Source organism: Mus pahari, chromosome 23 (assembly GCF_900095145.1).
Source record: "Mus pahari chromosome 23, PAHARI_EIJ_v1.1, whole genome shotgun sequence".
Lineage (NCBI taxonomy): Eukaryota > Metazoa > Chordata > Mammalia > Rodentia > Muridae > Mus > Mus pahari.
Window position 1 is genome coordinate 35,228,686 of NC_034612.1, and position 22,761 is coordinate 35,251,446.

Below are 22,761 nucleotides of genomic sequence, written 5' to 3' on the forward strand. Positions count from 1 at the left end.
AAAAAAAAAAAGGACTAACATAGGCTACAGAATAAACCCTTGTCTCAGAAAAGCCAAAATAAAATAATAAAATGGTGGTGGTGGGACAAGATGGCTCAGTGGGTAAGGGTGCTTGGCAACAAGCCTACCAACTGGAGTTAGGTCTCTGGCTTCCACATGGTAGGAGAGAGCTGATTCGCCCTAACTGTCCTTGTCTGTCATATATGATCCTGGTGTGTGTGTGTGCACACTAATACAGGGAGTAATACACTAAAATAAATCCAACTAAAGGGGGAAGGGCCTGGCTGTAGCATAACTGAGTTTGTTTCTAGCTTTCGTGAAGCCCTGGGTTCAATCTCCAGTGCCACACAAACCTGGTATAGCAGTGCACACCTGTGCTCCCAGCACCAGGGAGCTGCCAGCAGGAGGGTCAAAGGCTCAGGGTTATCCTTCAAAGCCAGCCTAGGATACATAAGACTCTATCTGCAAAATGAAGTAAGGGGGTTGGAGGGACAGCATCAACTAAGAGCACAGAAGCTTCCAGAAGTCCCAAGTTCTATTTCCAGCACCCTTGTCAGGCTGCTCATAGCCACATATAACTCCAGCTTCAGGGGATATAATGCTCTCACTTCTATGGAAAAACACTGTTGGGGTTGGTCCTGTCTGCTGTGTGTTCCGATGCTGAGTTCTGTCTTCTAATCAGGTTGCAGTGTGACTTGGGCATTGCATTGACTGATGTGCTGTGAAGAATGCTCCCCAATAATCTCTGATTGGTCAGTAAAAGGCTAGCGCCTGTGACTGTGCAGCGGAGAGAGGGAGGTGGGACTTTGAGTAGAGGAGTCTAAGGTACGGACCATAAGGAAAAGGAGAGGAGAGTGAAGAAGGTCACCATGAGCATGTGACCAGGAGGAGCAAGCCCAGGGGACACACATGCAACAAAGCAAGATTCAGTTGGCAAGTAATGGGGGATTTATCTGGTTATAAATAGACAAGTTGGGTCATAATAGTCTCAGAAGCCCGGCAATTTAGGCTTGCAGCTGGCTGATAAGAGCGCCAGGTTTCAGGCTGAAGAGACGGCTCAGTGATTAGGGTATGCACTATACTTGCAGATGACCTGAGTTCAGCTCCCAGCATGCACATCAGGCAGCTACCTCTAAGGGAGGGATGCTCCCAACTTCAGGTACATGGACATAGACAGACAGACACAGACATGTAAATAAATAAGAATTATAATATTTTAAAAAAATACCAGGTCTCTCTGTCCTTTATTTGGGAGCTAGGTGGGAGAGAGTGCGGCAGAAACTTACTTCATCCTAGCATTCAGAAGGCAGAGACAGGTGGGTCTTTGAGTTTGAGGCCAGCCTGGTCTACAGAGTGAATTCCAGGACAGCCAGGCTACCCAGAGATACCCTATCCAAACAAATAAATAAATAAATAAAGTTTATGAAGTGTTTTAAAAATAACAAATAGCCGGGCGTGGTGGCGTACGCCTTTAATCCCAGCACTCGGGAGGCAGAGGCAGGCGGATTTCTGAGTTCAATGCCAGCCTGGTCTACAAAGTGAGTTCCAGGACAGCCAGGCTACCCAGAGATACCCTATCCAAACAAATAAATAAATAAATAAAGTTTATGAAGTGTTTTAAAAATAACAAATAGCCGGGCGTGGTGGCGTACGCCTTTAATCCCAGCACTCGGGAGGCAGAGGCAGGCGGATTTCTGAGTTCAATGCCAGCCTGGTCTACAAAGTGAGTTCCAGGACAGCCAGGGCTATACAGAGAAACCTTGTCTGGAAAAACCAAAAAAAAAAATTAAATCAGGCATAGTAGTTTATGCCTTTAATCCCAGTAGAGGCAGGTAGATCTCTGAGTTCGAAGCCAGCTTGGCCTATATAGTGAGTTCTAGGGCAGCCAGGAATACAGAGAGACAGAGAGAGATCCTACATCAAAAAAATAACAAAAACCAAACAAATACAATAAGCTAGATTTGCTACTACATGTCTGTAATCCCAGTACTTGTGAGTCAGTGGCCTGAGAGTTCCAGGCCAGCCTGGGTTACATAGTGAATTCCAGTTTAGCCAGGGTTACACAGTTAAGACTGTAAAAAGGTGTAAGACAATAAGATAAGCTGAGTATTGGTAATCCCAGCACTCAAGAAGGGGAGACAGGAAGGTTCTATGTTTTAGGCTGTCCTGAGCTACAAGGACAAGACAGCCTTGAAAGAATAAAATTAGTTAGAGCTGGCAACAGTTTAGAGGTCAAATTGTTAAGAGAAGAATAAATCATGACCCCAGGAAATGTGATACGGACAAGACTACGAACGGGATTACCCCCCCCCCCCATGTACTGAGTTAAAGAAAGATAAGGGGCTAGCAATATGATTCAGTAAATAGAGGCGCTTGCAGTGCCAGTGACCAGAGTTCAATCCCTGGGCTGTGCATGAAGGTAGAAAGGAAGAACCAGCTCTATACGTTGTCCTCTGGGTTCCACACGTGCACCGTGCACACACACTCGCACGTGCAAACAGACAGCAATAACAGAGATCCAAGGGCTGAGGAATGAACACCCCAACTTCAACAGCTGAGGAGGCTGCCCTGCCCCACATAAAATGCCAGCTCAGCAGAAGGAAACCCCACGGTCCTTATGTACAATGCCTACCTGTTTACCAGTTCTCTTCACTCCCTGCCTGCCCTCCTCTCAGGTTCCAGCCTAGCCTCTTCAAACGTCTCTCCCAAGTCTTCCTCCCTCAGTTCCCCCAACAGTCTGCTTAAATGTTCCCTTCCCAGTAGTTTTCCCAGCACTAGCAGCTCCAAGCCATAACAACTAAACTGTTCTAGCCTATCTGCTCAGCTCAGCTCCCTCCGGCTCAACTGTCTAACAACGTCTTCACTAACTGCCTTCTCACTCTGCTAGTCCCCACCCCACAGATGGCTTTCTATATCTCCTATCCTGTTCCCAGAAATCCAAGGAGCATCCAACCCTGAAGGTCATAAGGTCACGCTGTTCTCCCAGCTAAGAATTCTTAAAGGGCCAGGGACACGAGATTAAATCACATCACCCTCTCAGACCTTTCCTTCCTTGATCAGACGTTTGCACTGAAAGAAGTACCAGTACTGAGTGTTCCTCCGGCCCCGCCACAGTTTGGGCTCCAATTCTTCCTCCTCAACACCCCGTTCCTTGAGCTGCAGGTTGTAGAGCTGGGCTGTTGATTTGTGGAATATCCTCCGGGAGGAGAATTTGTCAGAGAGGCCCCCAAAGCTCTCTTCTGCCTCCTCCTGAGGAGCCACAGTGCTGCGCTTACTGGAGTCAGAGCAGAGGCTGCTCATTTCCTTCTGGCTCCCTCTGCCCAGGGGCAGGGTGGAGGAGGAGCTGCAGAGGGCAGATCTCAGCCGTGCAGGTCCCCCCCTGCCTCCTGTCCATCGGGTGGATGCAACAGGATCCAGGTGCTGAAGGACAGACAGTCCTATGGGGTGGGGACCAGAAAAGAGCCGGTAGAGTCTTAGGAGGTCCATCGCTGGCCGCCTCGAGCCCCTGCAGCCTGGAATCAGGAAAAATAAGGAGACTGCATCAGACTCTATCTAAAAGTCAGAAAGGAGGGGTTGGCGAGATGGTTCCGTGTGCTCTTCCGAAGGTCCCGAGTTCAAATCCCAGCAACCACATGGTGGCTCACCCATAATGAGATCTGACCCCCCTCTTCTGGTGCATCTGAAGTCAGCTACAGTGTACTCACATATAATAATAAATAAATCTTTGGGCTGGAGCGAGTGGGGCCTACTGGAGTGGGCAGGGCTAACCGGAGCGAGCAGAGGTCCTAAAGAATTTCAATCCCCAACAACCACATGAAAGCTCACAATCATCTGTACAGCTACAGTGTACTCACATACATAAAATAAATAAATAAATCTTTAAAAAAAAAAAAAAAAAGTCAGCGAGAGACAAGTGTACTCACAAGGGTAGGCTCTGGGTTAGGAAGACCTGGCTCTGTGCAGGGTGGGGAGTGGGAGATGGGCCGGACTTACTACCTCAGCAAGGAGATGGGTAGAAAAGAGCCAGAAACTCAGGGCCATCCTCAGCTAGAATGTCAACTTCAAGGCCAGCCTGGGCTTCATGAGATTGTCTTTAAAAAGTAAGAGTAAGACGTGATGGGCCATGCCTTTAGCCCCTGCACCAGGGAGACAGAGGCAGGAGGATTTCTATGAGTTCAATGTCAGTCTGGTCTACAACAGTGAGTCCACGCTAGTCAGGGCTACCTAGAGATCTCCAGTCTCGAGGACAACAAGAGAGGCCCAAGAGGGTCTCAGCAGATAAAGGTGCTTTGCTGCAGAGCTCGGGGACCTGAGTTGGATTCCTGAACATGCTTGGTAGCACTTGTGGTCCAAGCTGTTCCCTGATCTGCACATGAGTGGTGTGGAAGGCACATATATGCACATGCTCTCTCTCACAGAGCTACACCCTCCCACCCTAGCATTCTATTTGTATTAGGCTGGGCTGGGCTAGAGCGTCCAGCCTGCTTACTTTGAATCCCTTTAATCAAAAACAAAACAAACAACAATAAAAACAAAACCAAACAAAACATAGTAACAAGGGCAAATAGGTACGACGGTATTTTGAAGCTTAGCTCCACTAGGTTGACTCGCTCTCCGGGGTCTCATGTAATGCAGACTGCCCTCGAACTTCTGACCCTCCTGCCTCCACTTGCCACTTACTGGGATGTACTAACACTGCCGGCTTCTGCGGTGCTGGGCAAGCACTTTACCAACTGAGCCACATCTCCTGTCCCCTTACCCGACTTTTAAACGTCTGCATTAGAGCTACACCCACAGAGACCTGGGACCCTAGGGTCGCCCCTTGCTTCCTCTCCCCAGGCCTTCAGATCCTACGTTTTCGCATGTGACGCCCGAGTTTGGACAAAGTCCCTCAGGTTCAATTTCCACCCGGCTTCCGGGTTTCCTATGAGGGTTGAACAGAAACTCACTCTGAGCGTTCTAAGCGGCGAGCCCCTAGTGAGACGTCCTCAGAGCCGAGGGACCGCGGCTCCAGAGACACCGTTCCTACCCTCAGCGTGCACGACGGAGATCCCGCGCAGGCGCTCAAAGAAACAGGCGATCGGTCGGCGGCTAGCCAGGCCTGAAGGAGTGGGAGGACTATGAGCTCCATTGGCTGAGTCTGGATGGGAAAAAAAAAAGGGCCGGCGCGGGCTCCGGCGCTCCCGGCATCCCTCGCGGGGCGGCGGCGGCGGTGGCGGCGGCGGCGGCGGCAAGCGAGAAGGGGACGGGGAGAGGTAGCGTGAGGTGCGGAGAGCGGCGGAGAGACCTGAGGGGGAGCTGGGCCCGAGGCCGCCGCCGCCGCCATGCAGGAAATCATCGCCAGCGTGGATCACATCAAGTTCGACTTGGAGATCGCCGTGGAGCAGCAGCTCGGGGCGCAGCCGCTGCCCTTCCCCGGCATGGATAGTGAGTGCGGGGCCCGGCGGGTGGATGGGCGATTCTGATTCTGACCAGAGGCTACCCCAGCCCTGGGCCCTGGAACTCGGGACCCTCACCCTCGCCTAGTTCCTCCGCTTCCGTCCTGGGACTTCCCGGTGTCACTTGAACTCGGGAGACCTTTCCTTGGATCCTTGATCCCGGGGGTGGGGGGGACTGCTCCGTGGCAATCCTCGGGACAGCAGGACTGTGTCGGTTGTTCGCGTAATTCTCCAGTGAACGCGTGTCATCCTGAAGTGGAACTGCCTTCTCCCACCCTGCTCCAACTACAGCGAAGTCTTAGAATGTCTCCCATTTCCACCTCTTAGAGGGCTCCTCTCTACTTTGATCAGAACTAGGCGGTAGAAGAGTCTGAGTGTATCTGACTGTCGAGGACTCCAAGTAGACCCTCATATTCCAGGCTTGCTTTAGTCTAACTCCTGGGAAATCCTTCCCTGTCCTGGTCCTGGAGTTGTCGGTTTTTCTCACTATCCCACCTCCGGGTCACCTGTCCCAACTCAAGCCCCCAGGGAACCTTTAGACCGAGCTACGTTTACTGTCCCTCTTCACGTGATGGTTTTCCTGTTCTGGTGGGATATATCTTCCGTTTTGGGGAGCCGCTTCAATTCAGACATAACTTACATCCTCTTTGGCCAGGTCGTCCTTGCACATATGTCTGCTGTTTGTTGTTGTTTTTCGAGACAGAGTTTCTCTGTATAGACCAGGCTGGCCTTTTAAGCACTAGACTTTTACTCGATTTAATGGCACTGCCTTGAGACCATGGAACATTTGTGTGGGGCAATAGATCTACAAACCTGTGGAGGCAAGTGTGCACTTAGTGAAGATTTGGGTTTCTTTTAAAAACACAGAAATAGCCTGGTGTAGCAGGAGTGTGATACTGCCCGTGGGAAATAGTTTTTGACATTGTGTGGCATTTGGAATTCGGAGGACTCTTAAGAGGGTATATAAATGCTAGGGCCCCAAGAATGTGGGTTGTTGGTTGGTTGAGGGTTGCTAAGAAGTTGTGAACAAAAAGGAACAAGAAATTAGATACCCTGACAGCAAAGACCAAACTTGCTCCCTGATCATCAGGAAGCAGTCTCACAATGACATCACCCCCTCTCTCCCTTCCATCCCTTTTTTCTCTCCTATCTAGTGTTAGGGGATTAGAAGGGTGGAAGATCAAAGAACCCACAAAGTAGCCCAAGTCTCCTTTGGAGAGCCAGGGATGTGCATAGCATGGATCCCTCTGAAACTCAGTTCCAGGCTTGGATGGTGCCTTGCTGGGCTTTGACATACCCAACACAACCACAAACAAGAAGTGCATGCCGAGGCACCTTCCATGTCAGCCATTCAGTGATGGCTCTTGCCTTTAATCTCAGCACTCGGGAGGGAGGAGCAGGCAGATCTCTGAAATTGAGGCCAGGCTGGTCTACAAATCAAGTTCCAGGATAGCCAGGGCTGTTACACAGAGAAACCCTGTCTCTGGGGAAAAAGAAAAGGAAAAAAAAACAAAGACAGAAAGAAATGTTATCTGTGGTTTTTGGATTTTTTTGTTTTGGTTTTCTTTTTTTTTTTTTTTTTTTTTTGTGGTTTTTTTTGGTTTTTCAAGACAGGGTTTCTCTGTATAGCCCTGGCTATCCTGGAACTCACTCTGTAGACCAGGCTGGCTTCGAACTCAGAAATCCGTCTGCTTCTGTCTCCCACGTGCCGGAATTAAAGGTGTACACCACCACTGCCCGGCTGGTTTTTGTTTTTTAAGTTTACAGTTTTCTGAAAATACACGCTGATACATCAGTGAAAACTATTTATGAATCCAAGATTTGTTCTACAGTCATGGCTGGTGAGTTTCTGGACTCGCTGACTGCTGCCGATTGTGGCTCTGCAGATTTACTGCCCTCCCAGAGCTGGCTGCATTTGTGCAGATGAATGGCCTTGCACCTTTGTAATTCCAGGTAGATGTCGCATATTAAGGGCTGGCCTGCTTGATCTTCCATTATATTCTTCCACTAGGCTAATGTCTAAAGAGGCCCCTGCCTGCTCTGTCGTCTTCCCTGCTCAGAGGCCTCATCTAGTGATTGTTGGTTATTTCCTGTGAGACCATTCATTCCTGTCTCTGTCTCATACTAATATACCTGTAAATTAACCCCCATGGGAGGTCGGAGCTGGGGGTAATTATTTCTCTGATCTTGTGTTCCTTCTTGCCCTCTCCACCCATTCTTAAATGTCTTGAAAGCTCTTGGCTTCCAAGAGGTTCTCAGATGTTTAGTCCCACAGTGCAGTCACATTTCACGAGTCTGACTGAAACAAGTGGCTTTTGCTTTGAGACAAGGTCTCACTGTGTTACCCTAACTGGCCTGGAACTAAATGTGTAGCCCTGGCTAGGCTTGAACTCAAAGGTCTGCCTGTGTCTGCCTCTGAGTCCTGGGATATCCCACCATGCCAGGCATGGGCTTTGTGTTTCTTGACAGCTCACTTCATCCTGCAGTCAAGGTCCTAAGAGTTCCCTCCATTGGTTCCTAGCTTTAGTTGATGGCTGGTTCTTTCCTTTTACAGAGTCGGGGGCTGCTGTCTGTGAATTCTTTTTGAAAGCTGCCTGTGGCAAAGGTAAGAGACCCTTGACTTCCTCACATCCTTCCTGAGGTATCCTGTGTTGTTTGTATTTTGAGGTTAATTTGGTTTTTTTAAGAGAGGTTGTTTTTTGGTGAGCAGTCTATCATGTATTTAGGTGATTTTATGTGAGGGTTTTTTTTTGTTTGTTTGTTTGTTTTTTGTTTTTTTTTTTAATTTTAATCGGTGAATAAAGGTTAGAGCCTGTGGTTGGGCAGTGGAGGTTTGGAAAGGGGGGACTGGAGGTCTGAGAGTGGGGACAGGTGGGAAGGAGAAAGGACTGAAGAGGAGGAGGAGGAAGCCATGGTGGAGCAGAACCACGTGGCCAAGAGAAACCACAAGTCACAAGGGGTCTATAGCTGCGGAGTAAGTTAGTGTGTATTAGATCTGCCCAATGTGGGCTTATAGCTTATAATTACAGTAACTAGATTGTGTGTTTTTTACATGGGCTTATTGGAGTTGGAAATTCCAGCTACACCCTGCCCCTACTTGGCCCTCTAGCAGATTTACAGGCCACTGGGTATCTGCCTGTATTACCTTCAGTTGTATTATAGTGTAGATGAATGTTCCTAAATGAAGCCATGGCTTAGATGGGCTAGGAGGACATTAGACTATGGTACCCAAAAACCTAAACACAGACTTGAGCCTGCCTGGCTTCAAGGTTGCCTTCTTTTGTTACTTTCCCTTCTCGTGGAGAGGAGAACATACAGACTTTCAGGCACTTCTCATGGTCTCAGAATTACACGGAGCCATGCCCAGTGGCTGGATGCAGACTTTTTTTTTTTTTTTTTTTTTTTTTTTTTTTAAATTTCAGTGTATACAAGCTCACTGTTCCTCTGGCTTCCTAGTCAAAGCCTGGCCAAGTCTTTCTCGGGGGCCTCACCAGAGGCTGTGTGAGCCAAGCTATCCATTGACTCATAGGTGTCTGTGGGCAGGGCCTTGTGTGTCCGATGCTTGAACAGGAAGCACAGACGCAGAGCAAGGGATGCTTTGAATGGATGAACTAGGAACAGTGAGTTTGGCCTGCTCGGTGCACTGCTGCACGGTGCTGAGGCAGTAGACCAAGCCTGGAGGTGGAGAACAGCTTGACCTCAGGGTCCCTGGTCAGGACATCATTCTCTCTCTCTTATTGGGTCCTGGTCTCATTGGGTCCCGAGTTTGCTCAGCTCTTCTGCCTTCTGACTGTTAGGTAATTACACAGATAGTAGCAGGCTGGGCCCTGTTGGGTTCTGTTTCTCAAACCTTAATAGAAATTCCCTGGGTTTCTCTTTAGTCCAACTTCTAAGCTTTTATTAGTGAGACTAAGAATCCCAAAAGGGAACCCCAGTTTCCTAGATAATTTGTGCCACACACTATGGGGCTCCCGAAATTCCACCAGGAATGTGACCACTCACCTCTTGCTTCGAAGGCACTCTTAGTTCATGGCACTATAGCCACCCCGTAGCCGGGGAGCCATACACACGTGCTGACCAGTTACAAACGTTAAAGTGTAGTTCCTCAGCCATGCTGCTGCTAACTCAGATGCTCAGCAGCCACACGAGGCCAGTGGCTGCTGTCCTGCAGAGTGAAGGCGTAGAGCATTTCTTTCCATTGTGGCCAAAAATGGATCTGGGCAGGGCTAGTCTCCTCCTCTTCATTAGTACAGGCTAGCCCTTCCCGCAGTCATGGCCGGCCTCCGTTACATTTGAAGAGGGTGGCTCTCTCCCACCTGGGTGGGACACTCCCTGCTGTGGGACACTGCTCCTGCTCATGTCTGTCCCAGCTCTGCAGTGGTAAAGCTGATTGTCTTCTCGAGGCTGCAGAGCACTTTGAATTGGACATGGCCTGCCTGGCGTCCAGGATTCTGCTGATGGCCCTCTTTATCCTGTAAGGCTTACTCTTTAGCCACCCCTCCACTTTTTTATTTCTAGTATCCATGGACCACTAGAACTGTTTGGTTTGTTTGTTTAAGGAACCAGTTCATCCTCCCACCCCCCTCAAGGCTTATTATGTATCTGTCTTAATACTAATGTCTGTGAAATTATGACATGATATTTTAGTGTTTTGTTGTTATTTTTGTTATTTTGAGACAAGGCCTTGATGTGCGGCCCTGTGCCCCGGAACTCACTATATAGCCCAGAGTGGCTTTAAACTCACATCGATCCACACTGCCTTTGTCTCCAAAGTGATGGGATCAAAATGTGTGCCACCATACCTGACAGTTCTATTTGTATTTTTCCAAAATACTTTAAACTCAAATACATGGCTATTAAATTTAAAATAAGGGGCTGGCGAGATGGCTCAGTGGTTAAGAGCACTGACTGCTCTTCCGAAGGTCCTGAGTTCAAATACCAGCAACCACATGGTGGCTCACAACCACTCGTAATGAGATCTGACGCCCTCTTCTGGTGCATCTGAAGACAGCTACAGTGTGCTTATTTATAGTAATAAGTAAATCTTTAAAAAATTAAAATTAAAATAAGGCTACAGAGATGGCTCAGTAGTTAAGAGCTGTTCTTCCAAAAGACCCAAGTTCAATTCTCAGCACCCACATAGCAATTCACAACCATCCGTAACTGCAGCTTCAGGGGACTTGACGCACCCCTCCCCTTTTCTGGCCTCTGCAGACACTGTAGGCACATGTGGTACACAGACAGGCCAAACATTTGTTTGCTGGTATTCTACCAACATCCACTTGCCTTCTGCAGAGACACTACCTCTGCTGGTTTCAGGTGGTTCAGAGAAGTGCAGGGCGACAGCTCTCCAGCTTTCCCTGGGTCCATTTCCACCTGAGCCTGTATCTCTCTTCATTCTTCTGGCAGGGGGCATGTGCCCATTCCGCCACATCAGTGGTGAGAAGACAGTTGTGTGCAAACACTGGCTGAGAGGACTGTGCAAGAAAGGGGACCAGTGTGAGTTCTTGCATGAATATGACATGACCAAGATGCCTGAGTGCTACTTTTACTCCAAGTTCGGTAAGGCGTGGGACATCCTGGGAGGCCTTGCTGAGAGCCAAGCCGCGGGGTCCCTCAGGATTGCTCAGGGGCCGCTGCAGCTCTCTCTCTCCTCTTTCCAGTACTTGGGCAGGGCCTGGCAACCTGAGCTGGCTCTTCAGTAAGAGGGTGTTCTCGTCTCTGTCATAACTTCATGTCCATGTGGCCCTTCAGCGTTGGGAGCACTTTGGGACATTGAGTGAGCAATCCCGATGAGCTGGCTGGAAACCATCACTGCTCGTGGCAGGCAGCCTTACCCCTGAAACCCACATCTCCTGGCATAATCACTGCTCACCCCTAGCCTAGTTTCTGCCCTCTCTCTGGGAGTGTGACCTTAGACAATAGCATGGCTATACCTGCAGTGCACAGAATAGCAAGCCTAGGGCTGACTGTCTTCTGGTGTGGAACCTACACTTCCCATGAAATTAAGATTGCTTTGAGTGCTAATAAGAGACCAAGAAGCCGGTCCCTCCTATTTGGGGTGGCCTGAATGGAGAAGCAAGGCAGAATGGAGCCAGTACAGAACTTAGTCCCCAGGGATCTGCTCTGGTCCACCATTAGGTGTCTCAAGAAGTTCTGATGGTCAGCCCAAGGGCTTCTGTGTTTCTAGGCCCTGTGCACTGCCAAAAAGGTCAGAAGGCTTCCAGAGGCCATGTGGTGAGCTGAGTTTCATAGCACTGGTACTAGAGGAGATGCTGGTTGTTTTAGTATCCTGGGGCTTAGGTGGTTTTGAGTCTACATCTTGCATTATACCCTCCATTGGTCTGTAACTGACGGTGTAGATCTGGGTTGTCTTGAATATTCAGTGAACCTCCCACTTCATTCAGTCTCCCAAGTGCTGGGCTAACAGGTAAGAGTCACCATGCTTGGCTTTGGGTGCCGACGCCTTAGTTTCTTTTCCTTTTTTCTTTTTAAGATATGTATTATTGGTGATGCTGCTGCTTGTGTTTTGTTTTGTGTTTTTGAAGCAGTATGAGTTGAGGGGTCAAAACACACAGACAGAAATGGAATGCAGGCTTCCTCCTCAAGCTTGTCCCATCACCACCTCCATGCCATTACCTTATCACACAGCAGCGTGGACAGGGCCGCCCTCAGCAAGCTGTCTTGGGTTGCCCCTCTTTTATGCTGATAGCCACAGTCCGCATCCCCCATGTCTCTATCGGCCCCTTCACTTGCCTGTCCATTGTAGAGCAGTCTGCCTTGTGTTGCTGCTGCAGCTGCTGACAGATGGGTCACACGCTTATGTTGGATCCTCTCCCTCTGGGTCTTAAAGGGACAGGCCTTTCCTTGCGTGCTAGAGTTTTGCTGCAGTGGCCCAGACTCAATATCTGATAAACTAGGGAGAATAACAGGGAGCTGGTTATGGAAAATACTGTGAAAGAAATGACTAGAAGTAATACACACCTCAGAACGGGCTTGAGCCAAGTGATCTGTGAAGGTCCCTGAGGGAAATTCTGAGCTGGAGGCTAAGCAGGGGCCAGTGGAGGCTGAGGGCTCACCTTGGGCAGCTAAGTGAGGAGCATTGGGTACTTAAGCGAGAGGGCTGGGCGTCCTCTGCGCTCTACATGGGGTGTGTTAGCCTTGGCTGCAGAGCGCAGCCTGGATGTGCGTCCTCATGTTGGTCCATCCTGATGTCCTGTCCTGAGAGGTGCTGGTCAACATGTTACCATCAGCAAGGCGTATCCATGCCACAGCACACACCCAACCTCAAACTCTCAATGTGTAGTCCACCCAGCGTTTCTCAAGTTAGAGTTCTTTAGACCTGTGTTACAGCTCATAGGTGTGAAAAGTAGGCAGAATAGTGATTCCCTGGTCTCAATAGATGTGCTTAAAATATCTAGTCTGGAACTATCTTGGGGTGTTCCAGGCCAAGCCGAACTAGTACCCTTCCAGTGGCAGTGGTGTGTGTGAAGGCAGGATTTGTCACAGTCCCACAGACTTTGCCCTTAGCTATTGCATGAGCGAGCTGATCCTGGACACTAGAGCCACCTGGTCCCTTTGGTTTGGGAGACAGTCCCAGCACAGTTCCTTGAGGCCATATATACACATTTCCTGCAGGGGAATGCAGCAATAAGGAGTGCCCCTTCCTGCACATCGACCCTGAATCCAAGATCAAGGACTGCCCTTGGTATGACCGCGGCTTCTGTAAGCATGGTAGGTGACAGCAGGCCTCCTCGGGCTCACCTGATCCCAAGACTGGATCCTCTCGGGGCATCACTTCCCCTACTTTACCCAGCTCAGCAAAACCTGACTTTCTGTGGCCACTGAGGTGTTTATTTATTGTTTTCCATCTCACAGGGTCACACTGTGTAGGCCAAGCTGGCTTTAAACTCAGTCCTCTTCTGTTAGTTTCCTATGTACTGTGATCACAGGTGGGCGCTACTGTCCCCCGCTGTGGGGCATTTTCCTACCCTCATTTCCCTAAAGCCTCCCAACAGGGCTGTGATCCGGTGTTCCCACTTGCATGGAGAGTGTAGCACACTGTCCCCTGTGAATAAGCCATGAAGCCAGCATTTGAAGCCACACTCTGGCTCCGTACCTCAGACAGGCTGAGCAGGGCTCTGACTGAAATGGGACAATTACACATTGCCTCAATGAAAGGCCATCTGAACAAACTGAACGCTGGGCTTTGCAGGTCCCCTGTGTAGGCATCGGCACACCCGGAGAGTCATTTGTGTGAACTACCTTGTTGGATTCTGCCCTGAGGGACCATCATGTAAATTCATGCAGTGAGTATCCTGGCTGCGCCAGCCCTGCTGCTGCCTTCTGGGTGGTTCCTTGGTGTGGCTGTGCTTGAGTCTCAAGGTGGCATCCACCCTATGGTCTGGTTAGAACTGAGAGGTGGGGATCTGTCTGCTAATGATGATTCTGCTTCCAGAGCCCAAAGGCAGCTCTGCCTAGCCCAGCATTTAGCCTTCTGTGAGCTGAGGGCCACTGGGGAATCTACGGGGCCACTGGTAGATGCTATGGGCCCTGTGTACTAAAATAGCTCTCATATAGTCCCCTTGCAAGCCACTTAGGGAATTAGGGACTCACTGTGTTGGCCCTGAGCTTGGTGTTCCATATACAGTAGTTCATGGACAGAAGGCAGGTAGAAGAGAGAATGATCGTTTCCCACATCCAAACCCCTAGGTTCAAGGCCCAATCATTGCTGTTGGTGGCTAATGGTGCCTGATCAAGGGCAAAGCCATTTGGATCTCTGAAGCTGGGTTCTTCTTGTCCCACAGGATTAGCATCCTTCTCCTAGGTCCATAACATTGGCCTTGAGAGTCTAAGGCACATGTGTCCCATGGTAGCTGTGGACTTCTGTCTGAAGTGACATGGGGACTGTAGAGAGCCTCCCCGTCCAATGCTGCTTCGGCCACATTACCCAATCTGCAGCAGTTGTAAAGTTTACCTGGTTTGGGACTTGCATCTGCCCAGTCCAGGGATAGCTGCTTGCAGGTGAGCATGTCACCAAGTGCTGCTGTACATTCTGAGGAGGTCTTGATACTCTTCTGGACTGCATGGGGCATTTATAGCACAGCACAAAGACCAAGACAGCCATGCCTTCTTTTAGAATAGCGCTTGCCCAAGGGTTCCACCATCAATTGTTTGTGCCAGGCAGGCCTGCCCTGTGTCCCAAAGTTTGGATTGCTTTTGTTTTGTTCGGAGGATACGTGTGGTTTTTCCAAACACTCACTGCCTGACCCTAACTCATCTCATGCCCTGTCTTCTTTTCTGGCCAGCCCTCGATTTGAACTGCCCATGGGAACCACTGAGCAACCCCCACTACCACAGCAGACACAGCCTCCAACAAAGGTATTGTACCCTGCTGCCTCCCTGGCCACACTGGCCTGCAGAGATGTTCTCATTACCCACTCTGTGAGGTCTACTGTAGACCCTACCTGGGGGCCTTGTGAGGAGGGCAAAGCGGGAGGCGGGGGAGAGAGGGGATACGCCCTCTTATTCCAACAGAAAAATCAGGGCAAAGCAGTTTTCTTGTTTTAGAGACGAAGGGTTGTGAGCCCGGGCGGGTGGGAGATGGGTCCATGTAGCACAGTCACTGTAAATGTGGGGCTGTGCAGTTGTGGCTCAGTGATGTCTGCCTTGGGAGCTGGGAGGGAGAAGAGAGCAGGGGGCCTGGGCCAACGCTGGCCACTCTTGCTGCTGACTCAGAACCTTCCCTTTACAAAGGAGGAAACTTGACCTCCCAGAGGGAGGGCTTTACCTGAGGGGACACTGCCAAGCAGTGGCAGACATGGAGATGACTTCTGGCAAGTGCTGGCATGGCTCCTTGGGGACTAACCTGTCACAAACAGGAATAAAGGACTATCCAGACCCACAGTTCAGTATGTCCCCCTAAGCACAAGGAAAGGGAAGTGTCATGGACAAATGGGGATGCACAGTAGTGCTCAAACCAGGGCACCCTGGACTTACAAGTGGGAGTGGTGCACTGGGTCAGAGGAAGGACTGGCCTGCATGACAAGCAGGGCCTTCAGCAGGTCTGCATAAGCTAACTGCCCTCCTGAAACCTCACTTTACCTGACTGGCTTTTAAGTCAGGTACCACGTCCCCTTCTGGTCCTTCCCAGTGCCAGAGCCTGAGGGGCTTGCACAGATCCCTAACCTCAAGTGGCACCAAGCAAATCAGACTTCCTGAAGAAAGCCAGACCGTCCCTGGCGTAGGTGCAGCTGGTAACCTCGGGGTTCCTAGCTCATATTTCATGGGTCAGAGCCAAGATCCCATCTGGTTGGAGGTGTGGACTTGTTCTGGAATCCCTACCTAAGAGCCCCACTCCCCTTTCCATGAATCCTAGAGGAGGGCCCTCTCAGCCCCTAGACTGCAGGCCAGCATATCAGGCTCCAACTGTTTTTCTGTGACTGTTGCTCGCCGTGTAGGCTGCTAAACATCTGGCTGAACCAAGCGTTCATCCTGACCTGAAGCTAGAACCTCAGAAACAAAAGTAAGGCCTGATCGTGCCCTCACCCCGCCGCCCAGAGACTTCCTCTTGTCTCTTCCATCCTTTCTTTTCTACTTTTAGTTCTCGTTTTTGTGTGTCTGCATGGTGTTTTTCGGACAGCAGCTCCTGCCATCATCACCAGAACTTTCTTTTCGGCCCACTTTCCTGGGGCAGGCCATTGCGGAAGCCCTCTTCCTGCTGGTTATGCAGGAGAGGTCCCGTCCTCTTTTTTTCCTGTCCCCATTGGTAGTCCTCGTGCACGTGTTTTCCGCAGTAAAACCGTGTTGTGTAACTCTTTCCAGCAAAGTAACAATCCGCCATTACAGAGGTCGTCCTCCCTGATCCAGTTAACGAGTCAGAACTCTTCTCCCAATCAGCAGAGAGCCCCGCAGGTCATTGGGGTCATGCAGAGTCAAAACAGCAGTGCAGGCAACCGGGGACCCCGGCCGCTGGAGCAAGTCACTTGCTACAAGGTGAGTACCAGGGGTAGGGTGGGTGGGGCAGGGGGGACAGGGCACCATCTTCCGTCAGTGGTCACTTCCTCACTGCACAGATGTGTGGTTGTCTTTGGACAGTAATAACATTTTCATTAGTGCCGATTTGCAGAGTAAAGGTAGGCCACTGTGGTGGGCTAGTCACTGTCCTCCTTCCTCTCCTGCCAAGGCAGTGTGGAGGAAGGTGCACATGTGCTATTTAATGAGTACATTGTGCTGTGAAACAAGAATTTTCAAAAAGGGTAGAGTGATGCTCCAAACAGCCACGTGTGCATCCCTAAGGAACAGGGCAAATCTTTGGGCCCATGTGCACAGGGATTGGATTAGGAACACACCCCAGCCCATATCAGAAGACTCTGAGGGAGAGTCTCATGAAAATGTGTAGCTGCTGGATAGCCCTTACAGGAGTTTGGGCTTATATTTGCATCCTTGAAGAGAATGGCAAAGTTCAAAGCTTGAGGGTATGCCATTGCCATCTGACAGGAGCAGGCCCCCTCATACTCTGAGGGATGAACTTGTGATTAAAAATCACAAAACATGTTGGGAAATATCCTACATGGTCAGTCAGCAGTGACATCCATGGGGGATTTCAGACAGGGGCAGCTCAGTGGACAAGACGATTGTTGTGTAATTGTGAGGACCAGAGTTTGGATCCCAGGCACCTATATAAAGGCTAGATGGGTGTGGCCCAGATCCTTAGTAGAGACAAGATCCCTGGAGTTGTGGGTTCATTTTGAGACCCTGCCTCAGTAGAGAGAAGGAAGACCAAGTCACTTTGGTGCCTCTGTGCATGGACAATCAAATAAGCACACACGCGCACACACACACAATGCGCACGCACACATACACATGCATGCAGAAAAAAACACTGGAGGGAAATACCTACATAAGCATGCACATGGACTCCTAGAGTGAGCTTAATTCATATACCCTCTTTCTTTGTAGTATCTTAGCCTCATCCCATGGCTGTACATTGCTGGAGGTATGCAGCCTTGCTTTCTGTTTAATGATCAGTCTTTACAACAATGCGTGGAAATCTGATCTTTCTCAGTGGCTACATAACCACAGCTTATTTCACCACAGCTGTTAAAAGACTGTGTATGGGTTTGTTCTTAGCTATAGCCTTGACTGATAGCCACTGGCATCTGCATTTTGCTAGTGGTTCTGAGCTATAAGATGCTTATATACATTGCTAGGCATGGCCTAAGGCAATGCCACTACAACCAGGCATTCTTAGAAACCCTGCAATATCCCAGAGAAGTCTGTAACCCTGGGAGAAGGGAAGGCAATTGCTTAAAGGAAAATCAAAGTAAAAATATGTGCGAATTCAGATGCCACAGGCTATGAGAACCGTGTGGAGCTTGGGAGGCGGAGCGTTCCTGGTCATTTTCAAAGATGGCATTCTAAAGCATCTTAGCTGCCATCTTGTTCCTCTAGCACTGTGCGGCAGTGGCTCCTTTATGATGCATACACTCAGGTCCTGAGACCTATCAAGTGTGTGTGCCCAGTCCTGGAAGAAGGGCTTCCTGGTTCCTTCTGATGGTCACATAGCCCAAGGGCTTGCTGGTCCCTTCTGATGGTCACACAGCCCAAGGGCTTGCTGGCTGCTGTCTAGACCTCTAGACCACTCATGCACACAGAAAGGCACATCTGAGTTGGGAGCCAGCGCAGCTGGATACTGACAGATGCCACGGTGGCAGCCAGGACAGAGTTGACATGGACATGGGCATGGGGACCTGATAGGAAGTTTGCATCGAGTTGTGGCCCCTTGCAATCTCCTGTCCATTTGTGCAGTGCTAGACCAAGGCTGTTCAGGCACTACAGAAGGGCGAAGTTAGGATGAGTGATAGCTCTGTCAGGTAACACTGGCAGCTCTGCCTCTCCAGGCTGAAAGATTATCAGATTGCTCTGGCCCTGTGATCAAAGGCTGCCCTCAGATAGCTTTGAAATGTATTCAGGACCCAGGAGGGAAGCTTCAGGCGTAGCTCGCCCTCAGTGTTCTCAGCAATGGCTCCCTGAACTGGGGCAGGAGCCTGGTGGCTTCTGTCCCGTTGGTCCCTCCTGTCTTCTCTAGGAACCCCAGACATTGGCTCAGAGGTAAGGTGACTGTCCTGCCCTGTGGAGGGGCAGGTGGGGGAGCTCATGGTGTGTGGAAGACCCTGTTGGGCAGGCCTGGGGCCAGTGCCCGTGTGGGGGGCTGAGGAGCTGCCCTGTGTCAGCCTCCTCGCCTCTGCTGAGCGTCCTCACAGGCTGTTACTTGGTGGGTACGGCTTTAGTTAGCATCAGAACTCTAATGCTTTTCCCCATTCCTTCCCCTCCTGTTCCCAGTGTGGTGAAAAAGGACACTACGCCAACAGATGCACCAAAGGGCATTTGGCCTTTCTCAGTGGACAGTGACAGCAGCAGCAGCAGCAGCTGGCATCACTGTGGAGCAGCCTGAGGGGCCTGCTGATGGGAGCACGCACTTAGCTGCTGACTGTAGGACTGGCAGGACTCGGGCTGGAGCTGCAGGCATACCTGTCGGGGCTCATTTTGAGGGGCCATGTCTGTCCTTTCATTTTGCTATAATTTTTTTTTTTTAAAGAAGGACCATGTGCTTCAGTTGGGTCCCCTGCGCCAGAGTTTGCCTGGACATCAGTGCCTCATTTTTTTTATTTTTTGGACTCCCTGCACACTGTCCTGTTGGGGAGAAAGAAGCTGGGAAGGGCTATGCTTGGTCCTGGGTGGAAGACAACTGGCAGTTCCCCTCAGGGCCTCATTTAAACACCAGCACCTAAAGAGGACGGGTGGATCATGTGGGGCTGTGGCCAGGTCAGCCTGCTTTCTCCATGTCCTGCTGACATCTGAAATGTGCCTATGAATGTGATTTGAACACAGGAGCCCTTCCTGACAAACGTGGAGCACCCACTGCCTGGCCTGGCCCTAACTGTGGGAGGGGTGCCAGGCTCCCCAGGCTGAGCTGCTTGTCTGGGCTTGCTTGCTTGTGGAGCACCCGTCAGACAGTGCTGCAGACCACCCTGAAATAGCTGACCCAGTTGGTCTGCACCTACCTCCTGCCAAGCAAGCTCTGTGCTGTCACTCAGACACCTGTGGCATGCAGAGGCCGCCCATCCTTGAGCCTAGAAAATGTGAATCCATCACCTGCAACCTGCTGGGCGAGTGGGCCTATCCAAGTTCGGTTATAAGAATACTTTCTATGAGGTTGATTAAAAAACTTGTTTTTTAGCCTGTGTTTCATTACTTAAAGAGACACCTAAAGAAGAGTCCCATCTGGCAGATACCAGTCTCACAGTGAAGTGACCTCTGCTAGGAAGGGCCTCTGCATCCTCTCTCATGTTCGGTTTGATGATACCTCGTCATCAAACTAGGCCTAGCTCTAACCCTGTTCATATAGGCTCCATGCAGTGAGTCGTCTCCACCCCTCCCTCCTGTTGTATGGATATTTTTAATAAATCCTGGCGTGGGGTTCCTTCCCGCCTTTGACCATTTACGTTCCTGGATGAAACACACACATACACACCGTGGCCTTTATATTTCAATATTTCTTAAGCAGCAAATAGCAGGGCAACTGCCTAACTTCCATGTTGTTAGAGTCTACTTTCTATCCATAACCCCATTATTACTAATTTCAGTGTTCCATCTTGGCTGCTCTTGGCCCTTTTACATGGCTATTCTGGTTATCTCCCCCCCCCCCTCCCATTAGCTACTGGAATCTTCATTTACCAATCAGAATTAACTGGAGCAGGGTCCTTCAGTGTCTCAGTGCCAACAGTTTTGGGGACCTAAATTAACATTAGAAGACAAGCAGCATGCAGCAAACCCACTACACTCCTCCAATCCCATAAGCAACTGACAGCTTGGCCTTAAATCAGAAGAGTCAGGAATGGAGAGTGCTTTGGGACAGCCATGAGCTTGCTTCAGACAGGCCAGCACCTCTTACCATCCATCCACTAGCTGTTGACTCTAGCCATTTTACCAGTTGCTGGTGGACCTCATGCAGAAAGGCAGAAGACATTCAGGCCAACCCCAAATCCTGTGGTTAAAATGTCCAGGAGTGGGCTGGAGTGATGGCTCAGTAGTTGGGAGCACTCGCTGCTTTTCTAGGGGCCCTAGTTCGATCCCTAGTACCCTCAAGTATCCACAGCTCCAGTTCTAGGGGACTTATACTCTCTTCTTCCTCTGTAGTACCAGGGACACAAATGATTCCAGCAAACATCCATACACTTTTTTTTAAGTAATTAAAAGCATTTGCTGCTCTTAAGAGTACCTGGGTTCTATTCCCAGCACCCATATGGTAGCACATATGGAGACTGCAGTTCAAAGGGATTTGATAACCTTTTCTTATCTTTGTGGGCATGAAGCACACACTGTGCACGTGCATGCTGGCAACATACCCCAAAGAGCCAGGTGTGGTGGCACATGCCTTTAAATCCCAGCACTTAGGAGGCATATGCAGGCTGATCTCTGAGTTTGAGGCTAGCCTGGTCAATGTAGTCAATTTTAGAACAGCCAAAGCTAAGTAGAGAGACCCTGTCCCTAAAGAGAAAAATTGTCATGACTCAGTGGTCTGTGCTTCATACTGTATCAGCAACCAACAGCCACAGCACCTCTAGATAGCCACAGTGCTTATGGTAAAGGACAAGTCTCTAGACAGCTAGAAACCCCAGATAATATGCTGCCCCGCAGTGAGCTGGCTTGCAATCCCAAGCACACAATGGTGTACAGAGCCCACAGGTTTCGTGAGTCAAAATCCTGGACTGTGGACAAGTCAGAACAATGACTACAGCAGGCAAGCAGTACGTGAACCAGCCACCTTTTATTGGACACCAGTTCTCAGTCAGGGTGTGAAGGTTCAGCCCGTTGAATTCTTCCTAGGTCGGAGTGGAGCGGGCAGTTATGCTCGGCCATGCAATGCCCTCCAGCGACCCCTCTTCAGTGGTACTTGCGTCGCCGCTCATGTTCTAGAAATAGGAAAAGCAGTCTCTTACCGGGTGTCCATGTGAGAGCAGAGTGGCGGCAACAGACTACAACCACCTCAGTCCTTCCTGTCATTTTCTTCCAGGTAAGTTAGGACCTGCCAACTGACACAGCTATCCATTATAGCCCTGCCACAAAGTGTCACCCAGGTCCAATGAGACTGGCGAGCTGGTGCTGTGAGAACAGCCGTGAAACCGAGTCAGAGGCTCGTGTTCCCACCCAGTCTTCCACCAGACACCAGCAGCCCAGGGCTGTGATGGAGGAGCGGCTGTGCTCTGTCAGAGCATGTATAACCCCTGGATCATACACTCGACTGCTTACTGTCCTCTTCACACTAGCCACCAGGAGAGCAAGCCAGTTTTCAACATTTTACATCATGCTTCCCGATCACTAAACTTTAGCCTAATTCCATCTTATTTTTCCTGGGTTCTTTTTCCTAGGCTCCTCACTTAAACCAGTTTCAGACACACCACATTACTGTAACTTCCTCTCAGGTGGAAGCACACACTGGTCAGGAGCAGCGCAGAGCTCCACTGCTAACAGGGTGGACTGCCATATCTAACTAACAAAGCCACGCTCCTGGGTAGCAGGGAGCCAGGTCATGCCTGAGGACTTACTGAGTTCCTTGTAGGAAATGCAGTAGCTGAAAACCACGTAGGCTGCCAGGACCATGCTAATTCCCGAGATGCTGCCTTTCCGAACGTTGATGTACTTGTTGTAATACCGGTCATACCCTGCAAGAGAGAAGGTGCTCACTACCAACAAGACTGACACTGCCCAGTCGGATCCCTAGGGCTACACTTACTGGTGATGCTGGGTAACACAAATACCTTATGATGTTCTATCTCCATAACCCAAGACGAGCCCCAGATCTTAAGCCCGTTTAACAGGACACCTACCCTTTCTTTGGCTTTAATCATGTGGATGTGGCTCAGGTTGTTAGTCTATATGATCTTACCTCATCTCCACCTCTTCTAGCCTGGGAACCCTCTGACTCTAACTGTGCTGCAGATTGCAGCCTCCAGTAAGGGCCACTTCACTTGTCGGGGTAGACTGGCCAAGCCCTTCATTGCTGTGGTTTGGTCTCTTGCTATGCACTGTAATGCTGAATTCTATACCCAGAAGGTCTAGGCCTACATGAGTGACTTCTCGTGTTTACAAGCTTTTTAAAACCTTGTTCCCTGATTTAAAACTACTGGTTAGGCCGGGCAGTGGTGGCACACGCCTTTAATCCCAGCACTGGGGAGGCAGAGGCAGGCGGATTTCTGAGTTCGAGGCCAGCCTGGTCTACAGAGTTGAGTTTCAGGACAGCCAGGGCTACACAGAGAAA

General features: G+C 50.0%; 3 protein-coding genes across 6 annotated transcripts in view; 1 reads left to right on the top strand and 2 right to left on the bottom strand.

Annotated features, from left to right (window-relative positions):
- The window catches only part of Ptcd1 (pentatricopeptide repeat domain 1), a 20,106-nt gene extending 15,042 nt beyond the window's left edge, over positions 1-5,064 (bottom strand). Inside the window, exons 1-2 of the mRNA XM_021187235.1 lie at positions 4,950-5,064; positions 3,043-3,512 (exon numbers count right to left, since the gene is read on the bottom strand). Of these exons, the coding sequence (XP_021042894.1) occupies positions 3,043-3,486 (444 nt within the window). The 5' untranslated portion in view covers positions 3,487-3,512; positions 4,950-5,064. The remainder of the gene's footprint in view (positions 1-3,042; positions 3,513-4,949) is intronic.
- A 113-nt stretch (positions 5,065-5,177) lies between these two features.
- Cpsf4 (cleavage and polyadenylation specific factor 4) lies at positions 5,178-19,679 on the top strand. Of its 4 annotated transcripts, none has more exons than XM_021187239.1 (8): positions 5,178-5,427; positions 7,993-8,043; positions 10,848-11,000; positions 13,077-13,172; positions 13,654-13,747; positions 14,747-14,819; positions 16,338-16,433; positions 18,783-19,679. In XM_021187239.1, exons 1-8 carry the CDS (start codon positions 5,325-5,327, stop codon positions 18,849-18,851), a joined length of 735 nt encoding a protein of 244 aa, XP_021042898.1. In that variant the 5' UTR covers positions 5,178-5,324; the 3' UTR covers positions 18,852-19,679. The 4 variants fall into 4 exon arrangements, with proteins under 4 accessions (XP_021042898.1, XP_021042899.1, XP_021042895.1 ...); XM_021187240.1 differs by having other exon boundaries at positions 16,341-16,433; XM_021187236.2 differs by having other exon boundaries at positions 5,223-5,427; positions 16,263-16,433; positions 18,783-19,653.
- A 1,571-nt stretch (positions 19,680-21,250) lies between these two features.
- Positions 21,251-22,761, bottom strand: part of Atp5mf (ATP synthase membrane subunit f) — a 6,943-nt gene continuing 5,432 nt past the window's right edge. The window contains exons 3-4 of the mRNA XM_021187246.2: positions 22,049-22,165; positions 21,251-21,415 (exon numbers count right to left, since the gene is read on the bottom strand). Coding sequence (XP_021042905.1) covers positions 21,387-21,415; positions 22,049-22,165 — 146 coding nt within the window. The 3' untranslated portion in view covers positions 21,251-21,386. The remainder of the gene's footprint in view (positions 21,416-22,048; positions 22,166-22,761) is intronic.

Excerpts from the sequence above, each read along its gene's own strand:
- Cpsf4 (XM_021187236.2), top strand. The coding sequence starts at position 5,325 with ATGCAGGAAATCATCGCCAGCGTGGATCACATCAAGTTCGACTTGGAG. Across the intron at positions 5,428-7,992 it reads GCCCTTCCCCGGCATGGATA|AGTCGGGGGCTGCTGTCTGT; the intron begins GTGAGTGCGGGG and ends TTCCTTTTACAG. Across the intron at positions 16,434-18,782 it reads AGCAAGTCACTTGCTACAAG|TGTGGTGAAAAAGGACACTA; the intron begins GTGAGTACCAGG and ends TCCTGTTCCCAG.